Source organism: Zeugodacus cucurbitae, chromosome 3 (assembly GCF_028554725.1).
Source record: "Zeugodacus cucurbitae isolate PBARC_wt_2022May chromosome 3, idZeuCucr1.2, whole genome shotgun sequence".
Lineage (NCBI taxonomy): Eukaryota > Metazoa > Arthropoda > Insecta > Diptera > Tephritidae > Zeugodacus > Zeugodacus cucurbitae.
In genome coordinates this window covers 73,292,850-73,310,039 of record NC_071668.1, presented here as the reverse complement: position 1 = coordinate 73,310,039, position 17,190 = coordinate 73,292,850, and the positions used below count along the sequence as shown (strand labels likewise).

The window sequence follows — 17,190 nt, the reverse complement described above, 5'->3', positions numbered from 1 at the left end:
CCAATGTAAAGATATCATAAGGCTCTATTAGAGTGATTTCTTAACAAGGAACTACTTAAATGATTTGAATAATGAATTTCATTTTCGCTTTAATATTATTATAAAAAGTTTACTGTTAGCTTGTATAATAAGAATTCTTCCGATTTATTCATATTCGTTCTAAAAGCTCATAACCAAAATATAGTTTCAACTCTAAAACATTTCAATTCGTATCAAATTTGTACAACTTTCATTTAAAATTGTCATCAAGTCATTATAACGACAAAGACAACTTTAATAACTTCTGAAAAGACAACGCATAACAGCATTTCAACCAAATAAAAAGGTCAAACTGCCGTTTGATGTAAGCACTGAAACTCATATATAGAGTATATATGTACACATATATGCGTCTAAATATCTATAAAATAGTGCAAGTGCAAATGCCTTTAGAGATTTAGTCATTGTCGCTTTGAAGGATCTTTTGCAGTCGACACATATATAAATTGTCATAAATGTAGACACACACACACACACACACACTGACATACATCTGCATGTTGCACTCGTATGCAATTTGCATATATTCAGCATATTCATGCGTTCATTTTCTGCCTTTGTTCAAACTACTTACACTTCAATTGCTCTTAACTACTACTGATGGCTTTGTTGGAGCACAAGAGCGCAGCAGAGTGTATATACATACATCCATAAATATATGTGTGTGTGTGTGTGAAGAAATTTTGTATGCATTGGCTAAAATGACAAAAATGGCACTGATGTCAGCTAATTGAATTGGCATAGCGCATGTGAACGCATTTGGCACGAAGTATGAAGCAGTACTTACTTACACTCATACATATTCACACATACATATATACATAGAATACAAGTTAAAAATCAGTGCAAGCAGACGGAGTCAAATAATACGAAAATTGATAGGAGGAGACACAATCTATATATGTATGTGTTTGGGTATAGTATAACTCATGTGTATTTGTGTGCATGTGTTAGTGCGCTTGTCGTAATTTGCGTAAAACTGTTGAGTTTGCATAATTTCAAGTCTGAATCACATTCATTTAGCGCGAGTAAATTGAGTTTTCTCGTAGTTTCAAGGTTATGTCGACACACTTGTATTTCTATATACACTTACAGACGAGTAGGGCTATCAGCATACAAGTACTGTTGTACACGACGACGTTGTGTAGACAGGAAAACTGCAATGTGTTAACATGTGCCAGTCGGGACCACTGTTGGGGCAACTAAAAGTTTCGGAACATTCATATATGAAGATTATCTATAAGAATATGAATATGCAGTGTAGGATACAGTCTGTAAAATAAAACAAAAATCAATAATTTTATTATATCTAATTTCTTTTTATACTCTAGAAGGTACAGAAGGGCTCCACTCAAATCGGTATACAAAATTTTTAGTGGGAGTGGCTCCGCCCACTTATGGGTCAAAAACCATATCTCCGAAACTACTTGACCAATATGAATGAAATTTGTTTTGTAATATTTTATTTGCAACCCAATGATATGTTGTGAAAATTGGCCAAATCGCTTCACAACCACGCCTACTTCCTATATACCAGAACTTTGAAGACGATCTGAACCTTTTACTTTACAATATATAAAGTAAGCACCAGTGAAGATATGCGGAACAGAACTTTGCATAAATACTGCATTTATAGTGTGTCAGCCCCTTTCTAAATATCGTCGAAATGGGACCATAAATTTTCAAGGGCCCGTATATCGAACATGAGGACCTCGGTGCTGCTAACCTAATATTATGGTTTCCAACTTTCAATAGACTTTATACCTTATATATGACGAATATGTGGGTCAAATTGTGTATTATATAAACAATTAAACAAATAAAATGCGAGAGTATAAACTGTTCGGTCACAACCGAACTCAGCCCTTCCTTACTTGTTATCTTCTATTATTTCTCAAAAATTAGCAATTTTTAATTGTTTTGAATCTTGTACAATCTCATATATCAGTCATATCTTCTTCTTCTTGACTGGCGTAGACACCGCTTACGCGGTTATAGCCGAGTCCACAGCAGCGCGCTACGTGTCTCTCCTTCTGGAAGTTTGGCGGCAATTGGTTATACCAAGCGAAGCCAGGCCCCTTTCGACCTGGTCCTTCCATCGGAGTGAAGGTCTCCTTCTACTTCGGCTTCCACCAGCGGGTACTGCATCGAACATTTTCAGAGCTGGAGCACTTCCGTCCATTCGAAAAACATGACCTAGCCAGCTTAACCGCTGTTTTTTTATTCGCTGGACTACGTCTATGTCGTCGAATAACACATACAGCTCATCGTTCCATCGTCTGCGGTATTCGTCGTTGCCAATGTTCAGAGGACCATAAATCTTACGCAAAACCTTTCTCTCGAAAACTCCTAGTGCCGTCTAATCGGATGTTGACATCGTCCACGTCTGCACCGTAAAGTAGGACGGGAATGATGAGAGACTTGTAGAGTTTGGTTTTTTTTTCGTCGAGAGAGGACTTTACTTTTCAGTTGCCTACTCAGTCCATAGTAGCACCTGTTGGCAAGAGTGATTCTGCGTTGGATTGCCAGGCTGACATTGTTATTGTTGTTAATCCAGTCTGGAAAAAGCAGAACTAACGGCGCGGGTGTTGTTTCCAATGATATCGATATCATGGGCGTACGCCAATAGCTGTACACTCTTATAGAAAATTGTATCTTAATCATATTCCTAACAGATAATCCAATTCTATCTTTACCTTTAGCTACAACTTTGTTTCTATCTCTAACTCTAAGACAAACTAAAACTAACTAAGACACTAACACTATCTCTCAATCAATTTTTTTTTTTGTCACCCAATTTCATCCGCTACCACTCTATCTTATCCAATTCTGTCTACTTCGGCACCTACTTTAAAATTTAATTATTTTTGCCTCTCTCTGCCTCCATCCAATTTGTATTCATAATGCTTCATTCTGTCAATGTCTACTTCTAACCTCATTTTCTTCTTTCTTAATTTTATCTTAATGTATATTTCTATATCTGACCCAATCATGCCTTTATATAATTTCCCATCTGTAGTCAAACTCTTATCCTTAATTCTAATTCCTTTCTATTGATTTCCACTTTCGTTATAGCGGTTCTATGGAATAACAAAAAATAAAGGAGTCGGATCCATCAAAATGTAAACAAACCTGACCTCGCATGAACCCTCAAAATGTAAACAAGCACGACCCTTCACATTGTAATCGTTTTGTGGAGCTATTATTTACTTGTAGATGTCTTTGATTCTTGAAAATTGATAAATGTTTATTGCAAATCCTAAAATTTTTCAATACCACTATTTTAGTTAGTCTTCGATTCTTCAAAATGTGTCTTATGCTCACGATTAACTAACTATTTATGCAGGCTTATTTCTTTAAAGACCTCTGAAGGTCTGAAAAGTGGAGAAAATAAATGTTCTAATTTATTTATGCTTTACTGCTATTGAAATCATCGGAAGCATGGTCCATAAGATTTTGCTGAATAAAGTGTTTTTTCCACTCACTATTTGGTTAGCATAAAGAATTTTGGTGTTAAACTCATATAAGCAAAGTTTTCCTGAACATACTGTACTCTTGCATACATAACAGACTACTAAGCCATATGTAACTGTACTGGGCTCACATTAAATGCTGATCAATTTGCCAAACTGTTGAATTGACAATGGAACAAACCATATTTAATTCATCCTTTGCTATATTAAATGCCTTCGAAGCAAAAAGCAAGAACTGTGTATGGTGCGCCATATAACCACCCACATTGTTAGTTACTACGTTTGATGTTGTACATTTGCTTAAGTGAAATTTAGTTGGAAATTGGCAGAAATTGCCAACTCATCATTATTTGAGTATAGTACAGGTGAAACTAAGCGTATGATGCATGTACCTATGTATATATAAGGAAGTATAAACTGGGTATAACTCAGTTGCAGAATTTATTAAGGGAGTCGAAAATGTCGAAGTTGTCGAATTATTTTAGTTTGCTTGAAAATGCAATCGAATTTGCTTTATGTCAGAAGTGCTTAATTTAAGCGTGATTTATTCAAGCAATGCAGGGTTGATATTGATAATAGTTGGTAATAGTTTGTTACTCATACGCCACGTACGCAAGGAAACATAGTGGAGGATGTAGCGTAATAAATGTGACAATGAAATGAATATAAAAACCTATACTCTTCCGATTTTTTTTATTAAAAAACACCATGCAATTTAACAAACCTTCTGAATTCGCAAAATATTAGGTTGTCAAATATCTTAACCGCCCTTTTGTTTTTGCATTTCGCGGCTATGTATAAAGTGCTACAGAGCTCGTATCTGGCAATACTATACATCTTTGAAAGGTCTTGACATAAGCTACAAAACGACTATGCATGATAAGTTTGGATATTGCGTTCAACAGTTATAGAAGTGTAAGCATGGAGATTACTAACGCCGCAATTCGCGCTATTTTTTTTTCCTTCGTTAAAGGAAAATCCGCTAGAGAAACGTTCCGTGAGATTAATGGCGTTTTGGGAGATGATACTCTATCACTTCGAACTGCGGAGGAATGGTTTCAACGATTCAGAAAACAGCGAGTTAGACCGGCATGTGGCATGTCGTGATATCACCCAGAAGATGGGAGTTAATCACCAAACCATTTTAAACCATATGCAGAAAGCTGGATACACAAAAAAGCTTGATGTTTGGGTGCCGCATGATTTGACGCAATAAAACCTTCTGGACCGAATCAACGCCTGCGGTATGCTGCTGAAACGGAACGAACTCGACCCATTTTTGAAGCGGATGGTGACGAAAAATGGATCACATACGACAATATCAAGCGAAAACGGTCGTAGTCGAATTCCGGTGAATCGTCCCAAACAGTGGCCAAGCCAGGAATAACGGCCAGGAAGGTTTTGCTGTGGAAGGGAATCATCCACTATGAGTTGGTCCCATATGTCCAGACGCTTAATTCTACCATCAACTGCGAACAACTGGACTGCTTGAAGCAGGCGATCGACCAGAAGCGTCCACAATTGACCAACAGGAAGGGTACAAAACTACACCAGGACAACGCCAGACCACACACTTCGTTGCTGACTCGCCAGAAGCTACGGGATATCGGATGGGAGGTTTTATCGCATCCACCATATAGCCCGAACATAGCGCCAAGTGCTTACCACCTGTTCCTGTCCATGGCGAAGGTCCTTGGTAGTGTAAAATTGAACTCAAAAGAGGCTTGTGAAAAGTGGCTATCCGAGTTCTTCACAAGTAAGGAAGGGGGGCTTCAACGAGGGGGTATTATAAAGTTGCCGTCAAGATGGAAACAGATTATCGAACGAAACGTTGCATATTTGAACTAAATCCGATCACTGTAAAACTTTTTATAAAGCATTGAAAGAGAGCAAAAAAGCCTAGTATAACTAAATTCGTTTGAAAACTTCAGCTAAAGTGAACAATTTATCAAGTACTTATCACTTTCTTCATAGAATGATGTTTATAAATGTCAGAGACCACTGTTTACTTTGACAGCAGATTTGAGATATAATCCTCTATAAAATTCTATACCACTAAGCATCTTATAATTACTCCATTTGAGCTGACCATTTTAATCTTCATCTGCATAGAATTAATCCCTTTTAACGAGGCTGATGAACTTTTCACACCAGATTCATAACATCGCAGAAATTCTACCAAAAGACTTAATTCTGATTAAATATTTTTTTATTCACAAAAGCACTTTAAATTTCGTATATGAAAGTTTTCAAGTACTTAAGTAGATACACAAGTGAAACTCGTTTAAGAAAATAGTAAAATCACAAAAATGTATGAATTTTTAGATTTCCTATGGAACGAAGCTGCAGTGCACTGTGACTGAACTCCACCCGATTCAATAAACTCATGTATTTCCACGCGGATGCTAACAGTACCACTATTAGTACTATGCATTATGCATGAATTGTATGACGCCTTTCGTATAAGTCAAAGTCAATGGAGCTCTTTGAAGATCTACTTGAAATTAGTGAACCCATTAGGGCATGGCGATCACCAATACTCATACTAAGCCGTGCTCTTGAGTTCGGTAGCAAACGCGTTGGATATTTAAGTACAAAATCACTAGAACGGCTACTAGTTCTCTGAGTAGATTTACTCGGTCTGTCTTGTTTCTTATGTTCTAATACGTGATAACTATATTTCCTACGTCCATACGGTGGCCAATTGTCATATTGCACACCTACGTTAGTTTTACTTGGTGTTCGTGATCTTCTGCGGTAACTACTTGACCGTCTGATGTGGAAAGAACGTCTAGACTTGTGACCTCCGCCGAAGAAAGCGCGGTACTCACGCATGGCTTCGCTTGGATTCGGCCAGAGAGTTTGTGTCTCTAATGAAACATTTGTATCTTTTTGCGTACCCTTGTGCTGCATGCCGCCTCCAACGGACGCATAAAGTTTATTCAAGTCATTTAAGAAATGATTACCAACTAGTTCGTTTGGACGGTTCGCAGTGTCTTTGAAACTGTATATAGATCGCTTTAAACGTTCCAGATAATCATGATAACTCTCACCCATGCGATAATTGCTATTATATTGTGCATCCTCACATGTGGGGCAATACGTTAACGGTATATCCATGAAGCTTTTGTAACTTTCATAATCAACATCAAGACGTTGCAAAATACTTGGCGAACAGTGTGGTATAACTTCGTGTGGGAGCGTATCACGACGACTCTTTCGGCAACTTTTAACGGTATTGCATAAACTCTTACGCAATTTTTTCTTTGCGCTTCCTTTTTGCGCGAGTGCATATGATCTATAGAGATCCGTTACACTGGAGCTTTTCATCTTCAAGTAGTGACCTGTTAGATGACGCTCGTAAAATTTAAATTCATCACTTTTACTACGCTTGTTGTTGGGAAATAGTCCACAAACAGAGTGGCTTCTGAAGTATTTCTTGCAACAGCAAGGGCAGGTCCAGCGATGATGTCGGCAATAGCGCTTCATGCTACTCGGTTCACCGAGGTGCGTGCATGAACAGCTCACGCAACGTCGTTTGGCGTAGGCGTCGCAATGACTGCAGCTGTGGCAACATTCACACATTTTTGTAATTTTTTATTATAATCTTGTATAATTTTTAATGGAAAAGTTGTTAGAAGTGGAATTTTGTTAATTTTTTTTTATTATTTACGAAACGTTATGACAGTAGTTTCAAAAGTGTTTGCATATTTGTTGTGAATTTTGTAGTATCGATATGTTTTTAGAAATTCCCGTTTAATGAAAATTTATCGAAATGGTGCTTTCTGAAGTTTTGAAGTTTTTTTCTCTCGAAGAATCAGTTCCAGTACTATCCAAACCTGATAAGCAAAACCTAATAAACATTCCATTCGGTTACAGAAATTGGATCACATTGCTGATGGATTTGATAAGAAGCTCCGAATCGAAGAATTTTTCTTCCAACTACTATTCCTTAGGAAGGTTCATCTTGCCGGAATCATTGGTGTATTTACTTGTCATTGTCCAACTAGTACATATGCGGTGAGATTAGGGATCAAGCCAGCCGCAACTCACCAAAGCTGCTTTGAGGAAGACGATGAGGAATCATCCCAACACTTCCTCCTTCAATGTCCAGCATTCGCTAGACTTAGGTTAAAACATCTCGGTAGGCACAGCTTCGGCGAACCCAGCGAAGTGATTGAAATCGACATTAGCCGACTTAAGAATTTTGTAATAGAGCCCAAGCGCTTTGTTGAATGGTGAGAGTCTTTCGATCCGTAAGAAGTATTTGGGCGACACAAAGGAGAGTCGAAGCTGACTAAGTGAAATTTTCTGCAGTCCTGGGGATCTACCCTTTGACCTAACCTAACCTAACATGCAGACTACACATGAGCTCGTCAAACGCTGGTCAACTACCAGTACTTGTGCAGTGGCGAGGTCCTTTTGGTCCTCTTTGGAGTGTAAGCGGTCCTTTCAACTGCTTTCTCTGGGCAAGGTCCATCTCAGCGCCATCATAGGTGTACTCACTGGACATTGTCCAATGGGTACCCATGCGATTAGGCAGATGCAAGTTGCCAAAGCTGTATGGAGGAAGGCGAGATGGAATCATTCAAGCATTTCCTACTGCAGCTTTGTCCAGCTTTTGCCAGACTGAGGTTGAAACACCTCCGAAAACCCGAATTGGCTAGAATCGATATTATAAGTCTTAAGAAATTTATAACGGATTCCAAGCGGTTTGCTGATTCTTAAAGGTCTTTGATTCACAGGGAGTTTTATTGGTACCACAATAGACAGCGCCAGGCTGTCTAAGTGAGATCTTCTGTCTTTGCAGAGATCTGCCTACAAACCTAACCTAATCTAACCTAAGTATTTGAGGCATATCTTAGTGTATGTCTTGGCTATAAAAAATATAACTTAGCAAGGTCACATACCCAACTTTTAAAATTTCACATTTAAATTCGAAATTTACAATATTTATGCATATGCGAAATTTTCTATCGAGTGAATTTGGAGTTTCGAAACAAATTTCTAAACTTGAATTTTATTGAGTTTACAAATGTTTACATTTAATCCCGAACATAAAATAATAAATTTACATTAAATACTCGTACTACGATGACAACCATCCTCAATCAATACGCTTAAATTACTTACAAGCCGTCCGTCTACCCATACATTTATGAATTTGACTCGGTGAAGTTTTGAAATGCTGCTTGTCTCCATTTCGTATTTTGGTAGGACTGGTTCTCTGACTGGATTTACTTGGTGATTGACCAGATGGTACAATGACACGGCTACCTTTAACTGCTTTGAATCTAGTAAAATCGGGTGTGGAGTTTAATAGGGAACTTCTGTCCGTCAACGTTTTCCAACCGCATGGCTGCATTAACTGACTATGCCGCCGCGCGTTAGTTTTGAAACCTTCTAGTGGTAATTTGAAAGTGCTCTTAGTCGCAGGACCGAAGAAACCTTCGAATTCATGCTCTCTATCAAATGGGCCATAAAAGTAATTCGCAAAGCCGTATCCAGCGTCCATGCCACCGCCAACATTAGCATATAATTTGTTTAAGCTGGTGAGAAATTCTTTGGTCAACCTCTTTTTGGATTTCAGACAGCATTGGCAGTCACTGCTGATGCATCTAAGAAAATTCGGCATAGAGTCTTCCTCTGGCCATTTCGGATAGAAGGTGAGTGGCACTTCTGGCAATATGTCGTACGGATCGCAATTGCACTCATTGAATAAGGCACGTTGCAAGAGCACCGCACGCATGCGCGGACAATCGAAATTTGGCAATTTGGACATCATGCGCAGATAGCCACGCTTGCACTCCTTTGGCGGCTGGATTATGATTTCCGTTGGCCGCTTGATTGGTGCTGATTTTTTCTTGCACTTCTGTTTGGGTTTTGTTTCAGCCTGGGACACAGCTGTGGCTACTTGCAACGGCTCCTGCGCGCGTAGATTCTCCAGGGAGACAGGTTCTTTGTGCGCGCGTTTCGTGCGTCGCCAACATGGCATGTCAACTAGTTGTTTACAAATTTTCATATAACTGTCGATTATGTTGCGTTTGTGGCACATACAGCCGCCGTGGTTGATTTGGCGTGGCCAAATGCAGCTCGAGCAGTTGCGTGGTAGCATTGTTGTGGCAGCACAACAGCAGTTGCACCTGCCCTGCGGATAGTGGCAGGCCAACAGCTGTTCGTCTCCACAATATTTATGCATTTTTGTACTTTTATTATTTTATGCGGGATGTTTTTAGTAATTTGGTTTTAGTGAAAATTATAAAATTTTTGGATTTTTTGGTCAAAAACTGTGAATTTTTTTTAACTAACTTGCCGAGAAGCGAATTTTGACTTTTTAACTCTCGAAAAATTAATTTGGTTTATTTACATACGGTGTTGACAACTACATTTTGATGTGCGATGAGAGCTTGTAAACAGTTAACAGGTGCGGGAAATAGATAAGCACACATGTAAGGATGTTAAAATCTTATTAAGTCTTGTATATATAGAGGTAAATATTCTCAGTTGTACATGCATATATACAATATTAAATCGAAATGCAGTTTATTAACCTCAAAATATACCTTGCCTGTCGGGTCTTAAATATCTTCGCCAATACCTGAGGTAATACGGCCAAATTTTTCATTACATATGAAAATAATCTCGTTCTAAGCTCGTTCAATAATCTAACCGTTTACATATAGCCAAATGAGATTATCAATTGTCAAATGTGTTGTGTTTGTTGTTGTATTACACATCTTTTTCTCGCTGTCGGCCATTTTTGTTTACATTTTCATTTGACATTTCTCCTCTTCTTCGCAAAATTATCGATAAAACTAGGAATAACACCGAAAATCTAGTTGTATAAAACGAGATAATTTTATAATCTCGGATTATCAAGAGAAGGAATTTTGTATGAGAAATCTCGTTTCTCAATTACAGATTATCGAGTTAAGCTCGTAAATGGAGATAATCTCGTTATATGTAAACATAGTATTAGAGTCTTTAAAGAATAATATTTCCATATTTTTGAATACTATTCTTTGTATTATTATTCCTGAGCATAAGTATGGCAACGGATAATCCAATATAGTTATACTAGTTTTTTTTTTTTTTGTCTCATTCTTGGTGTGTTCTATGAAATACATTTAAGAGTTTTTGAATATTTTCGCGTACTCGGTGCCGATACGTCTCTGTTGCCAAGGTGTTCAATGAGATATTGAAAATAAGTTCCGTGAACTGACAGCTTTATAATATTTCAAGTACATCAACCTTCTACTATTTTTTCGTACCCACGATGGCCAGGTCTATGGGAACTATTCTCAATAGTATTTCTCGAAATCATCTGAGAAATGTTTTCTGTCCCCATACGAACAACTTTTCCAGGGTGAGCTCTGATGGAAAAATAATACTACTTCAACTAACCCACCATTTTTTTTTTTGACCGAGTGGTCACTTTGTTTCACTCGGAGCCTAAGAAAGAAAATAAGTTGATTGACTGTAAAGCCAATACCATATTCCCCGATGGTTCTCTAGATAAATTTACAATGAGTTCTCAGTCCACTTTAAGCTTTGTTAATAGACAAGTTTTGCTTTGCTAAGCTTAGAAAGTAGTTCAAATTTCTTGAAATTATCAATATAGATCTTTATCTTCTTGGATGCTGAAAACCGGCGATCTACTTCAAGATTTAGGTGGTTTCAAAATTAAAAAAAAAAAATGGTTTGCCTTATTAAATAGTACAATATATTTAAATTATTATACAAAAATATCAAATTGATCAGAGTGAAATTGTATGAGATAGACCCTTCGGAAGTTCCGTCACTCAGACTACGGTTTCTCGAAAAGTTATGAAGCGATTTTGTTCAAATTTGGCACTTATCTTTGAAATAAGAGTATCTAGTTAATGAACGTATGATTTTATTTATTTCTATTACAACAATTTTTTCGATCCAATATATGGCGAAACTTTTACCAAAAAAGTGAGTTTTTTTATTAAAAATCTTTCGAAAATACAAATTTTAGTACTTTTTCTTTTCCTTCGTTCATTAACTAGATTTATCCATGTACTCGAAATATTTTTGGATTATTGATTTTGGAAAACCAATAAAAAGTTATTTTGTTCACGGAAAGACATTTTTGAACTTGTTATGGGATATGAGGTACCAACGGCTGAGCTTTTCGGAATTTGCAAAGGAAAATAATACCGACATGGTATTAACATGAATCTCAGAGTCGAAGAGTTGATCTTCGTTAAAGGACAGAGTGCTTGATACATTCAGATGATATAGAAGAGTTTGGAGACTTGTTTGTTTCTCAAGCTACATTTTACAATTTATAAGGTAAGAAAATTAAAATCTCCTAACCGAGCTTTCTATTAGAGCTGAGGTATCTCACAAACATGATAATCAATCGAAAATCGTATATAAATTGCATGATGCCGCTATTGACACTATTGCATTCAAAATTAAAAAATATAAATTTAAATCAAATTGTTTGCATATTAAAATGAACTGAAACACACAGTTTTTATTTCCATAGTAAATTTTAGCACAGACATTCCTTCAAAATTACTCACATACCGTACTAACAACAAATTTTACTGAACTTTGAATATTTGTCTCAAAGATCCATCAGTGATTATTGAATGTGTCATTAGTGAAATCAAATGAGAAATTCAATAATAACCGTTAGATCCAACAACTAAACACCCAATAATTTAGACATAAGCAAAATGTGACACTATTTTCTTCTCCAAGCCGTGGAATAACCAAATTTGGCGAAAGTAGATCTCATTGCAGGTTTAGGAGCATCATCAACCGTTCTTCCGGGATGATAGGAAACACTACGTCCACTTCTACCGCCAAGGTGCTTTACGTTTGATGCCTTCTGCGTTGTGCTGGGTGTTTTAGTCGGTCTCCAAACGAAGTGTGTACTAACTCCATCATTTTCATTATCGTTATTCTGATCTTTGTTATGCTGTTTATTACTACCATGCGCACGTTTGGATTTACTCGGTAACGTTTCTTTGACGCTCCGCTTCGTTAGCGGTTCTTTGAAGGTAGTCGGTAACCTCGTTTTTTTGCTTTTCAAACCGATATCCTTACGCAGGGTATGTTTTGTCGTTTCAGCTGTTTGTTTATTGGCGTTGAATAGCTTCCTTGACGGCTCAGCACCCAAGTTCCATTTCATGCGTCCCTTGGTTTTGCCCGATTTGAGTGTTTTCATTTTCAATTTTGTTTGTGTTTGCTTACTGGTGCGTGTGGTCTTATTAAAGAATACCTCAAATTCATGACGAATCTCCGCAAGTTCCTCGGGTGTACAATGTGATGTGCCCGATTTCGATTTGCAGTCCAAACCCCCATTAATATCCGCGTATAATTTATTCAAATTATTTATATACTCTTTACTCTTCGCTGTTTGCGATTCCTCCTGTTCGGATTCGTTCAGTTGACGATCCATATTTTCGTAGAACTCTTTTTCCATATCATGTCGTTTCTTCGAGGGGTAATACGTAAATGGCACATCGGGACCGTCACCACGATTTTGTTCATCACATTCGCATTCCTTCGGCTTAAATAATATATACGCTAAACCACCACCATTCAGATAGACCTTCTTACCCAGTTTGTTGAACGAATTTTTCATTGTTGTTGTACTGCGTGCTGCACCACTAAATCGACGTTTACGATTCTTACGTCTTGAGGCTTTATTGATTAGAAAACGTGAACTTTTCTTCAAGAGCTCCGACTGTGTTTTATGCATATTCATTTTTGCTGAGAAACAGTCAATCTTTACCGATTTCCATAGCGGTGGATCGGTCATGCTGCTAGCTTCCGGCTTCAAATAGTGTCCAGTTACACGGCGTTGATACATTTTATACTCGTTGTTGGGATCGTTCAACAGCGGCATGTTCGGATTCTCCGCGTAATAATGAGGACATGGCGCACGTGATTGCTCGTAATTGTTATAGCCCGTATACCAGTTCCAATTGTTATAAGGACATTGATTGTACCACGGCGTAGCGTTGTTGTAACCGTCATATGACCATTGTCCATAATGTCCATACCCCGGCTGCCCCCAATAATATTGGTTGCCATTCATACCATCACCCATACATTGATTAAACATTTTTTTATTTATTTTTTTTTACTTAAATATTTTCACTTTTTAAATTTTTTACAGATAAAGACGATATCGACATTCTATTTTACAGAAAATTTTCATAAATTGTGTCAATTCAATCATTTCGTTTTAAAAATTCCATGAGTTTTTTGTTAGAAAACTCTACACACAAGTAATGGGGTGAGCAAAAATATTACAACTTGCTGATTTGTAAAGAATGCAGAGTGAGAGAGAGGAAACTATACTTTATATTTATTTATGGTAAAGAAAACTTGTTTAGTATCATTCTAAAGATCATCGATCACTCAAATTGAAATTTGAGAATCTGAATGTCTGAAATCGAACGAATCAAATTTGTTTGATTTTAAAACTTGCTCTACCTGAAGAAGTTTCGAATCTTATCGACTTATATGAAGTCATCTCCTCCATTCTACCAAAAGTCAAAGCTTTGAGAGCTTTTGAGAGATTTCCTTATTCAAGAGCAAGATCTGGAGCTTTGAAAGCTTCGAGCTTTTTGAATATTTTGAACATCCAAATATTTACTAGATGAAATTCAAAAACTTTGGTGAAAACGGAAATATTATATATTAGATCCAATTAGACCCTGTAGCATTATATATGTATGTACATTTAAAAAATAGATTCAGGTTCTTGCCTGTCGCATTCCGAAAGCTCATTTAAGTTTATAATTTTTTGAATAAATACAACAATGAAACATTGATTAAATTATCTGCAGTATTTGAAGCATTACTTAAACGGAACGCGAAGAATAGCATATATCTAATCAAATCGAATAATGAGAGTAGAGTATTATCGAGCTTCCCGAGATCACTTTACATATTATTATTGGATAAAAAAAGCAACATTTATAAATTTCTTGAAGCTACTTCGTGTGGCGTCGTCTACTTTTGGCTTAAAAAAATTTATCTCAGCAACTGCTCGACCGATATCAATGAAATTCCGTACATAATATTTCATGACTTCCCGATATTACCGATGGAAAATTGGCGAAATCGATTAGCAACTACGCCTACTTCCCAAATAACTAAGTTTTGAATTCAATCTGATTTGAAAGATATAAATCGAGAACCAGTGAAGTTATCGGAATAAAACTTTGTGTGGTATCCTTTTTATAATTTTTATACTCTCGCAACAAAGTTGCTAAGAGAGTATTATAGTTTTGTTCACATAACGGTTGTTTGTAACAGCCAAAACTAAACGAGTTAGATATAGGGTTATATATACCAAAGTGATCATGGTGAAGAGTGGAGTTCAAATCCGAATGTCTGTCTGTCCGTCCGTCCGTCCGTCCGTCTGTGCAAGCTGTCGGTTACACCCGAACTTAGCCCTTCCTTACTTGTTTTTATTATATTATATAATTGTTGAAATCGATTTATAATATTTTTTCTAGGCTAGGTTCGATAGTTGGGAACATGAAAACCTCATTGACTGTGCCAAATTCGTTATCAAAAAGAACTGTAAATCTCTCAGATATTTTAAAGAAATTCAGAGAGACATTTTTTCTTTCAATAACACAGTCACAAAAAAGGTTCTGATCTGGGGGTAACCGCAGAAAATCAATATGGCTGATAGCGTTATCGGGGGTGTTTTGGGTCACTCATTACGAATCCGAAGTCGGTTTTTAAAAATTCAAAATGGTGGATGGATGGTACAATATGACGGACAGCAATATTTAAAATTCATCGGAATCGCTCGAAACTCGTTACTCGGGGGTTCTCGTGGTCGCTGATTACGAATTTGACGTTACTTTTTAAAAATTCAAAAAATGCGAACTAATAGCAAACCATTTTGAATTAAAAAATCCGACACCGAATTCGTAATCAGTGACCCCGAAAACACCCGAGTAATAAATTTCAAGCGATTCTGATGAATTTATCAAAATAGCGTCCGCCATATTGAATCCGCCATTTATAATTTTGAAAAACCGATTAGTTCTTTGGGGTTATCTCAAAACCCTGCTGGGGTTAAATGGACCTCGGATTCGGATTCAGCGACCACAAAAACATATAGTGTACATAGTGATATTCTCAGGTCATAATTTTTTTTTATGTGGCTGTGTAATGAATCTTTGTGCCAAAAAATGGTTAAAAAATAAAAATTATATATATTATAGCTTAGTGGAATGAGTCAAATCGGTCCAGAAAATATCCCTTCATATACTATATATACTGATTCTCGTTATTCTCGTTATTCTAGTAGGCTTTATGCCGAATAATCAAGTGAGTTATTTTAATAACAAGAAAAAACGTTAACTTAGGCTGTATCGAAGCTAATATACCCTTCACAAATGCATTTCTTTTAGTAACTATGTGTTTAGGCAAATCTAAAGACGTAAGAAAAAGAAAGTAGGAAAAAAAAGAAAACATTTTACTAATTCTTTTCAGCCGGGTTGTGTGCTAGAAACATTAAGGTTATATAGTTAACCGATCTGAACAATTTCTTCGGAGATTATATTATTACCTTAAGCAGTAATCCATGTCAAATTTCGTGAAGATACCACGTCAAATGCGAAAATCTTCCATACAAGCCATTGGTTCCGATCGTTCGGTTTGTATGGTAGCTATATGCTATAGTGAACCGATCTGAGCAATTTTTTCGGAGATTAAATTATTTCTATGAAAAATAACTCACACCAAATTTCGTGAAGATATGTAGTAAAATGCGGAAGTTTTCCATACAAGCCCTTGATTTCGATCATTCAGTTTGTATGGCAGCTATATGATATAGTGGTCCGATATCGGCAGTTCCGAAAAATGAGCAGCTTCTTGAAGAGAAAATAACATCTGCACAATTTCAAAGCGATATCTTAAAAACTGAAGGACTAGTTCGTATATATACAGACAGACGAACGGACAGACAGACAAACAGACATGGCTAAATCGACTCAGTTCAACATACTGATTATTTATGTATATACTTTATAGGGCCTCCGATGCTTCCTTCTAGGTGTTACAAACTTCGTGACAAACTTAATATACCCTGTTCAGGGTATAAAAATAAATAAATAACTTACAAGAGTAAAAAATGTTCGGTTACAACCTCATCTAGCCCTTCATTTATTGTTAATAAAGTATTACACAATTCAATAACTGTAATAACACTATATTTATTAATGTCACATTATCAGAACGATTACTCTCTCCTCGAAATTTTAATTTAAAAAGAGACTTATTGAAAAGCATCCCCCTATCCTTACCATGAACCCAGTCAGCTGAATTAATCTTTTATTATTAAAATACAGCATTTAACAATTGATTATAAACAAAAATTGCGATGGAGAAAAATGAGGAAACAAATTTAAAGAGCATGTCAATAATATTGAGAATGATCGAATTTACGATTGCAAATAAAATCGCAATAAAGTTCACGCCACAATTTACCCCAAGTCATAAAGAATAATTTGACAATATAAAAATAATGAAAATATTATTATTTGTGTGTGTGTGTGTGTATGAATACAGGAACAATGCTTAAACGCTGCATACTAATAGGCGCTGGAATGGGTTTTTTATTTGGTACTTAAATGACCGTACAATTCATAGAAACACATTTCAC

The 17,190-nt window shown here is 36.6% G+C and overlaps 1 protein-coding gene across 1 annotated transcript in view; it reads right to left on the bottom strand.

The window, feature by feature from the left end:
- The window catches only part of LOC105215924 (uncharacterized), a 41,177-nt gene extending 31,292 nt beyond the window's left edge, over nucleotides 1–9,885 (bottom strand). The window contains exon 1 of the mRNA XM_054227995.1: nucleotides 8,646–9,885. Coding sequence (XP_054083970.1) covers nucleotides 8,646–9,711 — 1,066 coding nt within the window. The 5' untranslated portion in view covers nucleotides 9,712–9,885. The remainder of the gene's footprint in view (nucleotides 1–8,645) is intronic.
- Nucleotides 9,886–17,190: the final 7,305 nt, after the last annotated feature.